The sequence below is a fragment of the Nicotiana tabacum genome, chromosome 16, assembly GCF_000715075.1.
Source record: "Nicotiana tabacum cultivar K326 chromosome 16, ASM71507v2, whole genome shotgun sequence".
Taxonomy (NCBI): domain Eukaryota; kingdom Viridiplantae; phylum Streptophyta; class Magnoliopsida; order Solanales; family Solanaceae; genus Nicotiana; species Nicotiana tabacum.
The window spans coordinates 156,489,057-156,501,109 of record NC_134095.1 but is presented as its reverse complement, the minus strand read 5'-3'; the positions used below and the strand labels follow the sequence as shown (position 1 = coordinate 156,501,109).

Below are 12,053 nucleotides of genomic sequence, written 5' to 3'. Positions count from 1 at the left end.
CCTCTGGTGACAGTGTTAATTCCTGGTTGAACTAGATTTGAACCTGTACTAGGGTTAACCGCAGAATCTACACTTGTCCTCTCTAGCTGCGCTTTCATTTGTAAAAATCTAGCCTTATCTCTAGGGTGTGTTTTTATGTGCCTAGTCAAACTACCCGTGCCGCTACGGTCTCCAGTATATTTATGCGATATTAATTTCCCACAAGTTTTACACTTAGCCTTATTTTGTTCTCTTACTTGAGTAAAAAAATTCCAAACTAATGATGTTTCTAGGCGTTTAGCAGGTTCTCTATTAAAAGTAGGAGTTTCTACAGGTGGGTCGGCCGGTACATCAGTTGGGTTATTAAGAGGACTAGTAGGTGTATCATCTAAATCCGGTGCTTGGGTTTCATCATCATCCTCATTTTCCTCATTATTTTCTAAGATAGTTTCATTAGGATAAAGAGCATTCATAATTTCATCATCTAATGTTTCACCTGGTGCAACATTATGGCAAAATTCACTATCGGTAAATTGAAAACAAGGGTGATCACTATCAAGAATTACGGAAGGAGGAGGACGTCTAGGTTGACGACTACTTTCAACTTGCTTATCTTTTCTAGGTCGGGGAGCCGGGGGAAGGGTAGTTGGTTGGCCACTACTTTCACCGGTTTTATCTTTTCCTTTAGCAAACATTTTTTTCAAAGAAAATGCCATATTAATTATAATTATGCAAACTAAACCACACAAAAATATATTCTTAAAACATAAGAGTTGAAACGAGTTTACCGGATTGCCGAACAACTTCTTGAAAATTGAAAATCGTTGAACACTTGAAAACTTCAATTCAACAACTTCACAATTTTTCGCGAAATTTCAACAATAAATTAAGTAATTGTAGTAGAGAGATTGAGAGATATTGATGAATTGGTGAATAAAAATGAAAGAATGAGGGGGTATTTATAGTTGAGAAATGGGAAAAAGTGTAATTATATAAAGTTTGGGGTTAAAATAAAGTTTGGGGGCCAAATGACCATTTTCTAAACTTAAAAAACGGTCAAATTGTCAGCCCAAACGGCTAGATTTTAAATATGGTCGTTGGAGAAATTAAAAAAAATAAAAATTAAAAAAATAGTCGTTGGGCCCGTTAGGCCCGCTAGGACCGGCCCAGGCCCGACTGACGGTCCCGGGCTAAACAGTCCCGGACTCGTGGGCTAATATATGAAGACCGGCCCGTCACAGTCTTCTCAGGACCACCAGGACCGGCCCACCAGGCCCATTAGGCCCGTTAGGACCGCGGGCCCGGTCCGGTTCAGGCCCGGCCCACCAAGCAGCATTAGTGCAGTTCTCTAATAAAATTTATTTTATATAAAAAATAGTATTTTGGACAAACTAACATAATTACTGTTTAAAGAGATAATTATAACTGGGGTAGTATATGTGATGTTATCAAAACGTGTTTCGCAACTTGAAGTTGAAGGCGTGCTAGAACTTGGATATATACTTGGAAATTAACAATTATTTTCTTAATTATATTAAAATTTTGCTTGTAATGCATTTTAATTACAAAGTAACTTCAAATTATTATTAATAAAGGTTATTTAAATTACTAAATAATTCAGAATGGGGTTTAGATTTATAATAATGAGGAAACGGTGTTTAAGGACAAATTTTGTTTTGGGAGTTATTTCAAGTGGAAAAACCGAAAAGCTTTTATTTTTAAGTGTTCAACTTCTTTAATTCAATTCAGACGGAGATAGTGGAGAAGTTTTATTTTGTATCTCATACAACTTACACTAGTTGTATGAGGCTCCTTTTGTCTCACAAATTTGTGGACTCCAATCTTACACTTTTGGGTCCACAGAAATTTGGGTCCACAAAACTGTAAAACAAAAAAATTGTCTCATACAACTAGTGTCAGTTGTAGAAGACACAAATTAAAAAATTTCGAAACAGTGACTTTTACGTGGGACAATAGTCCAATTTACTTTTATTTATATTTATATCTAATCCTTTAGGTGGCCCACATTCCATCAATTCACCTTTTCTTTTCTCTATCTATAAGTCAATGTCAGTAAATAGGCCCACAATCACACTTGTCAAATATAAAGGGTAGCCTTATACGATTATTGTTGGGTGAGTTGTCACCCAAAATAAAATTTCTCATCTTTATCGGTCTAAGGCTGCAAATTGGAGGGATACACTAGCTTGTGTCATGGCTCCTAATTCTCCTCGTAGTGATGAATTACCAGACACGTGCAGGTAATTAAATTTTTGTATGCAATTAAATTTTCTGCTAACACCCTTTTTGATATGCTGTAGAAATTTTAGTTTTTTTTAATAGAAGAATACAACTTATGAACTATGCTATGTAGGGCAAATGTGAATCCAGTATTTAAACTTTATGAGTTCAACCACTAAGGTTTTTAGTATTAAATTCATTGTATTCTTAAATTATGAGTTCATATTTATTGCAATTTCAATAAATTTTAGGGATCCATGATGAAATAAGCTATTTACCTAAATGATTTTCTATCTGTAGTTAAAAAGTAAGGTAGGTTAGTTAACGAAAGGATAAAGCGAGGTTGAAATGGGATATAATAAGTAGATGCTGAGTCAGGATTTGAAGTTTATCATCTATGAGTTCGAGAATTTAATTTGTTTAAGTTACTGAGTTCTAAATTAATAAATTGTTCATATTCGATGAATTTCTTGAGATAAATACATAGTTTGAACAAAAGCTCGAACTCGTAAGGCCGTAAGTCACGTTCTAGCTCGCTCCTCATAGTAAGTGTGCCACTAGTAGTGTTCACTTTTAAGGCTTCTGCTCGGGGGCGGATGCAGCTCTTTAGCTATGGGTTCATCTGAACTCATACCTTTCGACACAGAGAAGTTGAACCCATTAAATTTACATCCTGAAACTTCCGATGCATCTCTACCAATGAGAAATTACTCTTTCAAAAAGCAAAAATATCCGGAAATTCATTTTTCTATTATCTCAGTTAGGAAATACTATATGATTGGTCATGTTACCAATATGTTTTTACTATGCAACTTTATTGTGTTTTACTATAAATGTGTGACTTCGTTGTTTTTTCTTCTATGTTAGGAAGGAATTACTTGAATATTCTGAACATGTTAGAAAGTTGGGCCATACAATATTTGAGTTACTAGCAGAGGCACTTGGACTGAAGCCAAATCACTTGCTGGAAATGGAATGTGCCAAAGGACATTTCATTCTCAGTCATTACTATCCACCTTGTCCTGAGCCAAACAAGACTCTTGGAATTACAAAGCATACGGATCCAGATTTCTTCACAATTCTTCTACAAGATCACATTGGTGGCCTTCAAATTTATCACCAAAATCAATGGATTGATATTCATCCGGTGACCGGCGCTCTAGTCATCAATCTTGGAGACCCTTTGCACGTAAGTATACCTAAAACAAATTATATTAGTCTAGTAACCCTGACTAGAGGCGGATCTAGAGTGTTAGAAGTGAGTTTAGTCGGACACATCATTTTTTCAATAAAAACTGTAGATATATGAGAGAACCATTGAAAAGCTAGGTTGCTCGGACTCTTCAAAAATATTGTATGGTACTTGTCGGATCCTCCAAAAGTAGTGCATTTTTAAGGATCTACCAGGAGTTCGGCAACAATTTTGGAGAGTACGAGCAACATAGCTGAAAAGTATATAAATGATAAAGTTTGAATCCCTGTTTTTAAAAGAACTCAGCATATCGAACCTTTTAAGTTTGGGAAAATGCATAAGTACCCCCCTGACCTATACCCGGATTTCTAACTACACACTTTTTCTTTGCGGGAATCCTATTACCCCCTAAACTTATTTTAAATATAATTATTTGCACCCTTAATGCTGACAACCAAATTCTTGGCAAGTGGTGAGCTACACACGCCCCCACATGTATTTTTAGTACTTTTTTATTCTTTCTTCTTTTTCTTATCCTTTTTTTCTTATTTCTTATTATTCTCATTTTTTTTGGTCGTTTCATTCTCTTCTTTTTTTGTTTTGGTCACCGGCGGCATAAAATGGTGGTCGTCGGAATTTCACAAACATCATTTTTTCCGGCGAAGTTTTTTTCTTCCGGCAACAGATTTTTATCCCGATCTAAGTGTGTTTTGTTTTATATATATAAATTTTTTTCTTGAAAGTGTAATTTATGTGTGGGAGGAAGAGCAAAAGAAATAAAAACGAATATAAGCTGAGAAAACTTTTTCCAGTTAAAATTTCAATACATCATTTTTTTTCCGGCGTGGGAAGATTTTTCGATGATGGATCCCCCCCCCCCAAATCTGAGTGTATTTTGCTTTGCTTATGAATAAATCTTTTTCAGAGTTTAATTTGTGTGTGAAAAGAAAAAATAGAAGAAAAACGGTTAGACAAAGTCACCAGTGAATGAATATCCGCCGGAATTAGAGAAAAAATGAAAAAAAAAAAGTAAAAAAAAAAAGACAGAGAAAAAGGAAAAGGAAAAAAAAGTAAAAAAAATGGTAAAAAGGAATAAAAATAATCTGAAAACTATTTTTTCTTGCTTATGGGAGAGTGAAATACACACACCCGGTCACGTCAGCGTTAAGGGTGCAAATAATTCCATTTAAAATAAGTTTAGAGAGGTAATAGGATTCCCGCAAAAAAAAGTGTATAGTTGGGAATCCGGATATAGGTGAGGGGTACTTATACATTTTCCCTTTAATTTTAACTCCTGAATTTGACTCTATTGGATTCTCTTTCTCCATTTGAACTAAGGACAACTTTTTTCGGCAATGCAGCTTCTCTCAAATGACAAGTTCAAAAGTGCTGAGCACATAGTATTGTCAAAACATATTGGGCCAAGAATTTCAGTTGCATGTTTTTTCACAACTCAATTTCAGCCATTTGACAGACTCTATGGACCAATAAATGAATTGTTGTCGGATGAAAATCCTCCCAAGTACAAGGAAACAACAGTGAGAGATTATGTATCCTACTACAACTCCAAAGGACTTGGAGCTCGGCCCTTCACTTCTCCATTTAAGACTCTAGGAATTTTTTCTAAGTAGAGTTTATATATATGCTTTGAATATTGTATCATTTTTGTATAAAAAATAAGATTGAAAATGGATGGTGATGGTGATTTCTGTAGATTGTGCAGTTGCAGCACTTTGTTTCTCCAATTATCACAGATTCAGAATTCGAAGTTTGCATCAGAAAAATGGGGATGTGTAAATGAAGAATCCTCTGTTTTACCTTTTTCTTTTTCCTTTCTATTTTTCTATTTGATATCCTCAATTATTGATACGTACTTATCTGTATCAGTTTGTATTTGAGATATCCCGTAGATAAAAGATATTTATGCAGTCTTACCATGCATTTTCACAACAAGCTATTTTCATGGCTCAAACCAACGACCTCCACTTAGGCGCGCTACTGATGGCACTTACTTTAGTAATGGTCTATTTTTCATGATATTGTACTACTTGACATAAGATGACGATAAGAAAAAATATTGGAGCATATCTTTTACGGATTATTCTTTTTGCCAATCACCTTGCTCGGGTAAAGCAGCCGTGAAAACAATCATTAATGCTTGTATTAGGATAGACTATTTATATTATTATTTAAGTTGCGGCTTTTTCCCGGACCCTGCGTGAACGCAAGATGCTTTGTACATCAGGCTGCTAACCACGCGCAATTATGGCTTATAAAAAGGACTAAGCGGTCGTTGCGAATATAATCTGGTTTACAAGTCCGGAGTCAAATCCCACAGAGAACTAAGACGGCTTAGCTACAGTTGTTTACTATCACCAAGAATACAAGCTTGAACAATTCATAACTTATAGATATTAAGATTCTTGTGTTTAACTAACTAACTAACAAATTAAAATAATAAATTAATACTAAAGATACTACAGGTTAGAGAAAAGATTAAGGAGGTCTAGAGTTATGATTTCCCCAATTGTCGGAATACTTCCGGCCGCTATGTCTTCTATAATTTTGCCTAAGTATTCTCTACCGATCATGAGCACTCTGCGTGTTGTAATTCTCTCCCGAGTAATTACGACAATTTACTAGACATACTCTCCCGAGTTACGCTAGCTGGTTTTAATTACAGCTCACTTAGATCGCACCCAAGGTTTCGTTATCCCTAATCCCACCTTTAAACCCTTGGTTATTGATTCCTCACATACATCGGAAGTGATGTTGTTCAACAACTACCTAAATATGCCTCTTTCCCGAGTAATACATACTAAATAGGCACAGCTAATTGAGCAACCACAAGAATAATATAGTTGAACAAATAGAGAAAATACTACGGCTCAATTATATAAAAACATAACAAGAATTTATCCTACAAAAGGTTCTATCAAAACCCTAGGTAACAAATTAGCTATTCATAATAGTATGTAAAACTACAATACTAAAATTCATAACCAACAATGAAAAATAAGAAGAGGAAGGAAAAACTCGTAGAATAATTCCCCGCCTTGCTCTTATTGGGTCTTTGCCTCCTTATGTCGAATCTGTGTCAAAAAATTGGTCTCCTTCGCTCAAAATACCGTTTTCCATGTATATATACCAAGTAGGGTCGGGACCAAATAATTATACCTTCTCCTACGCAAAAAAAGACAAGTTTCCAGGCCTGGACGTCCGCGGCCGCGATACGGGCGCTGTACTTTCCCAATGTACTGCCTCAGTACGTGTCAGGTCTGCGGTCGCGGTTGCGACCGCATTTTTCACCCTGTTCCGTTTAGAATTTAAAAAAATATAAAACAGGAAAGTTGTAGCTCTTTGAGTTAGCTTTCCAACCATATATTGTGAGGCCCAAATGGAGTTCTGAGAAAAATATTATGTATATTTTACTAGACAGTACGTAATATGCCTACTTGATTCTTCGTTTTGTTGCTCTATCATCCGTTGATCCCCGAATACGATCTCGCCTTAATTCCTTGGGCTTTTACTCAAAATTCAAAGCTCCAAATCACTTGAATTCATTTCATAACATCTACATAGCTCAGAATCACTCCTACAAGGCATAAACACACAATTAGTGCAAGACACTAGCGATTAAAGTTCAAACTTAATTAAATTGCAGTAAATTTAAGTGTAATAAGTGACTAAAAATACGTAATTATAGCCTATCATCAGCTGCCCTGCCTCTTGCTTGAGTAAAGGCTTTGACTGGTCCTCGTCTACATCATTCAAACTTTCTATAACAATCATCTTCTATAATATTTCATTGTAACTGTGTTAAGATTTTTTTTAGAACTAATTTTTCATGTTATCTCATATTATATATTTTCTATAACAATATTGCACTATAATAGTCAAAAATTATCCGAACAAGCGAAACCATTTCAAAAAGGTTTGACTGTATTATTAACGAGCTAGTAATGAAACACCCATATATATGGTTGTGACTTGCTTTTATTTTAATGGACAGGTGTGTAACCTACTGCTTTAGTGAATGCTAAACAAATAACAAATTAACGTGCGAATTAATCTGTCATAGGTCCCATATTCAACATAATTCAAGTCTAAAACTTCGGTTAACTAATTAATTAAACATTAAATTATAATTTTCCGTTGAGCTGCTGTAGCCACATGATATGAGCCACCATTAAAAAGTCTAGCACGTACTGCTCATTATTTTATACATTTTCCAAAGGGATTAACCATAATATATATATAATAATATATATACACACACATACACGTACCTAGATTCATCATAACACTAGTCTTAACACTTTGTATCATGAATTAAACAAATTACTAAAAGTCATTATTTTATTATTATATTACTGCTATATATTTGTCGTTTAGTCAGGATAACCCGTAATCACCTCAACCACATAAACTAGATTAATTATACTAATAGCTTGTTTGGCCAAGTTTCTAAAATCAGTTTATTTTGAGAAGTTCTTTTCTCAAAAATACTTTTTAAAAAAATAATTTTGGTGAGAAGCAGTTTGTGTTTGGCTAAATAATTTGAAAAGCACTTTTTAACAGTAATTAATGTTTGGCCAAGCTTTTGAAAACTGCTTCGAAATGTATTTTTCTCAAAAGTGCTTCTCAGAAAAGTGTTTTTGGAGAGAATCTACTTTTTTTTGCTTCTCTTCAAAAATATTTTTTTCCTTTTCAAAAGCTTGACCAACCATCAAAAAATTACTTTTGGCCAAAAAAAAACTTTGGCCTAAAGGCTATAAGTGATGGAAACCCTACTTTATTGTCTAACTAATAAACTATTCCTTTTGTGACAACTGTAGTAGCACTCTACCAAACATGCACCTTTATCGCTGCTTAAGGACACTTATTTATTTATTACTCCCCTGTCGCAATATTTGTGATTGTGTTGGCCTAAGTATGGAGTTTAAAAAAGAACCAAAACACTTTTATCCCCTCTATTCTAATTTATCTGACATAGTTTGATGATCGGTATGGAATTTAAGAGGAAAAAGTAATATTTTTGAAATTTATGTTCTAAAAAGCTTAAATGATAAAAAAATTTGTGAATATAACATTTGTGTGGTTAAAAGCTTCTCATTAAAGGTAAAATGAATAAAATAAAAATTTAAAATTAAATAATTTTCAAATATAAAAATATGTTATTCTCTTTGGAGCGAACAAATAAGAAAATTTTGTCACATAAACTAAAATGTGTGGAGTAAAATCTATAGTCTAAAATATGCCATATATAGATATTAATTTCACACGTGGGGGGCAATACATTAATTTGAAGGTTTATGTAGTAAAAGACCAAATTATATCTAGTGACAAATCCGCACGCGCATTTTATTTTCCATGTGTGCTACTTTCAGTTTTTATGAGTTCTCATTATATTTAAGATCTTATATATAATTGTATGACTATATATCCATTTTAATATCTGCGACTATGCTATTCATCTTGTCATATGTATGTTTGTTCTTGATCCCAAATCCCAATAATGCACTTTCATACAACGTTGCTCGTCTTATGTATTCAATTTGAGTAGGAAAACTCACATTAGATAAACAAAGGCTGTCACTTCAATGTCAAAATAAGATAGGTTTTTTAATTATTCAATGTTAAAGCAAACTTTATATTTATAAAGTATGCTGATAGTTAAAGGGCCAAAAAGGACGACAGAGATAGATGTGTTTTTCCGTGTACATTTGTTTTCAAATTAAAGAGCTGCAATGACATCCTTTCTTGCTCAATCTTAAACATTACCATAATGATTTTTGAAATACTGTACCAATAAAAAAGGATTTAAGCTATGTACACTAGTTAATATGATATTTATACATACTATTAATGTAGTTAACTCGAGATAATAGGTTACGTGTCATTTTTAATTACTATATTGGCAAATAGATCTTACATCTTTCTATCTAATTTAATTACTTTCCCAGAAGAAATTTAGTGCTTCCAACATGAATGATGCTGTTTGGAATGACTTCACCTGAACTATAATAATAATAATAATAATAATAATAATAATAATAATAATAATAATAATAATAATAATAATAATAATAATAATAATAATAATAATAATAATAATAATAATAATAATAATAATAATAATAAACTAAATCACTTGCTATTTTCAGCTCAACTCAAAAGTAAGCAATTCATGCATACCGAAGAGCCAGACTGTTGAATTGATGACTTAAATCTTCAGTTCTTTTTTGGCATCATTTTATTTGCTTCTACACTTTCTTTGGCTGGAAATAAAATATAGTGCATTGCTTTGCCCTTCGAGTACACATGCGATAAAATTGGAATGACACATAAAAGATTAGCGTAATGGATGCGTAAGACTGACATGAACAAATAGAGAAATGAACACAAGGAGAATATATAATATAATTCATATAATATACAATAATAAAACCTTAAATTCCTTTGTTTTTCTTTAACCTACTCTCAAAATTTGGCCACACAAACATAAATTAATTAAGGAGGGGACCAGGCTCTACTTCTCTGTAAATAATTTTTTTAACTATTATTAACATATATTTTACCATTAATTTTAGTAAGAAGGGCGTCCATGTGGCCAAAGAAATGCTTCATGGTTCAACTGTCCACCATTATTAGGTAGCAAATTTGGTGGCAAGTTATACACTGTCTGCATATTTGATGATGGAATATCACCCATACCACCTTGTTGTGGTGGTGGTGGTGGCGATCCACTTCCTCCAAGTTGTCCTTGTGCTGCGGCGGCGCCTCCACCTTCTTCTTCCTCTTCTAATGGCAACCTCTCATATGTAGCATTTGAGAAAGTGGAGGCAATCACCATAACTGGTCCTGAAGCTACTAATGACCCTACTACCCTTCCACCCACGACCTGTCCAGGAAAAATATAATAAGTAATTATTTAACCGTTCTTCTATTATTTGCTTTGGAAGGTTTAGAATTAAGCAGACAAATTAGGAACCCCTTTTGTTAGAATTACCAAAAGTATGTGTAATTTGAACAACTTAGGTGCTACCTGGCAGCCAATGCACTAAGCTCCCGCTATGCGCGGGGTCCAAAAAAGGGCCGGATCATAAGGGTTTACTGTATGCGGTCTTACCCTGTATTTCCGCGAGAAGTTGTTTCTAGCGACCAATGATCTCCACTTAAGCGTGCTACTGATGGCACTTACTTTAGTAATGGTGCATATAATTATTTATAAATAATTTCATTCTTAGCAAAAAAAAAATTCTAACAGTTTAAATTTTTGTAAGAGATGATTATACAATTAAATAGTACCTGTCCTTGTCCACCTGCTAGGTATATAGTCAAATCGGTTGACCCAGGCGGAGCAGGACCGGGGAGGAAAGCGCCGGTCAACGATAAAATCTCAAAACGACCGTGTAATGCCATGACAGCAGTACCAGGAACAGATGGTTGTCTTAGGGTTACGTTTGTTACTGTTCCACTAGCACTCAATACACAAACACCTCTTTGACGCTTTCTTGCAAACTGTGCTATGCTTTCAGCTACATCTGCACCATTTGCTACTTCCATAATATGACTTCTTAATGCATTTGGACTATCCCTTGTCATGAAAATGGGCGGTTTTGGCTTATTTTTCGAGCCAGGAGGGCGTCCACGAGGTTGGCGTGTGCCGACCTCTATTGCGCCCTCCTTAGGCTCATAATGACTCTGCTCTCTTTCTTCATCGTCATCTCTTGATCCAATGTTGTCGCTCATAGATGTGACCAGATCTGGCTTCTTGAATGTCGGTGCGTCGGCTTGGGATGATGTTTCACCTCCAGCTAGATTTACTTGACCTGTCCACCAGGGGGTTGCCATGTTTGAAGCTCAAATATGGGTCTTTTAAGTGGAGAAATGATTAAGTTAAGACGAGGAAAAACAAGAGAAAAGATAGTACTCTTAGCTGCTTAGATCTTTGATCCTTCCTCCCTTTGGTATTATGTGAAATTAACTAACTAGATTTACATAGATTAAAAACTTGAGACCAAGGGTTTAATTTGTTTATATGCTAATAAGGGAAAAGTGATAAGTATGGATCTGATATAATTCAACAAGGATCTAAGCAAGGGCAGAGAGAGAGTGAGGGAGAGGTTGGGGTTTGAAGTTTGATGATGGTAATTGAAGGAACAAGAAGAAAGAGTTTAGGAGATAGGAGGGGGTTTTCCTCTCTTTTTACCTTTTGACTTAACTATGAGTTTTAAGTTCCACTCATGATGGTAGTGAAAGAATATTTAAACAATCAGGTTATTTATTAGGTAATTACAAGTAAATTTTTAAAAATGCAATAATTTGTAATATGGAAAAAATAATAATTATTTTGCAATATATTATGGGTTAAAATTTATCTATAATATAAAAAATCTTTCCATTGTCATTATATATAGTCTAAATCTTTCACTTTCTGAATTAACTTGTATATGCACCGATAATGTAAAGAACATGTAATCTCAGGATACTTAACAAGGTTTTAAGAAAAAGCAGCAATTGGAAAAAGGACAGGACAAAAATTAATAGGTGGTTAAGGGAGTTAATGAATTTGTGTTTATTTTTTATTTAAAAAAGTGGAACTACGATGGGAGAAGGTGAAAACAAACGGATAATA

General features: G+C 34.2%; 2 protein-coding genes across 2 annotated transcripts; one reads left to right on the top strand and one right to left on the bottom strand.

Annotated features, from left to right (window-relative positions):
• The first annotated feature begins 2,124 nt into the window (after positions 1 to 2,124).
• Positions 2,125 to 5,214, top strand: LOC107822003 (1-aminocyclopropane-1-carboxylate oxidase homolog 1-like). Its single transcript, XM_016648496.2, has 3 exons — positions 2,125 to 2,240; positions 3,088 to 3,409; positions 4,774 to 5,214. Exons 1-3 carry the CDS (start codon positions 2,194 to 2,196, stop codon positions 5,041 to 5,043), a joined length of 639 nt encoding a protein of 212 aa, XP_016503982.2. The 5' UTR covers positions 2,125 to 2,193; the 3' UTR covers positions 5,044 to 5,214.
• Positions 5,215 to 9,803: 4,589 nt separating this feature from the next.
• On the bottom strand, positions 9,804 to 11,651 carry LOC107822002 (AT-hook motif nuclear-localized protein 20-like). The gene is made up of 2 exons (XM_016648495.2): positions 10,724 to 11,651; positions 9,804 to 10,316 (listed from the first exon to the last, which is right to left on the bottom strand). Exons 1-2 carry the CDS (start codon positions 11,267 to 11,269, stop codon positions 10,002 to 10,004), a joined length of 861 nt encoding a protein of 286 aa, XP_016503981.2. The 5' UTR covers positions 11,270 to 11,651; the 3' UTR covers positions 9,804 to 10,001.
• Between the last annotated feature and the right edge of the window lie 402 nt (positions 11,652 to 12,053).

What these genes read in the sequence shown, in the direction of transcription:
- LOC107822003 (XM_016648496.2), top strand. Translation starts at nt 2,194, where the DNA reads ATGGCTCCTAATTCTCCTCGTAGTGATGAATTACCAGACACGTGCAG. An exon ending in GAATTACCAGACACGTGCAG is followed by an intron (nt 2,241 to 3,087) that starts GTAATTAAATTT and finishes CTTCTATGTTAG; the next exon opens with GAAGGAATTACTTGAATATT. An exon ending in ATCTTGGAGACCCTTTGCAC is followed by an intron (nt 3,410 to 4,773) that starts GTAAGTATACCT and finishes TCGGCAATGCAG; the next exon opens with CTTCTCTCAAATGACAAGTT.
- LOC107822002 (XM_016648495.2), bottom strand. Translation starts at nt 11,269, where the DNA reads ATGGCAACCCCCTGGTGGACAGGTCAAGTAAATCTAGCTGGAGGTGAA. An exon ending in TAGCAGGTGGACAAGGACAG is followed by an intron (nt 10,317 to 10,723) that starts GTACTATTTAAT and finishes TTTCCTGGACAG; the next exon opens with GTCGTGGGTGGAAGGGTAGT.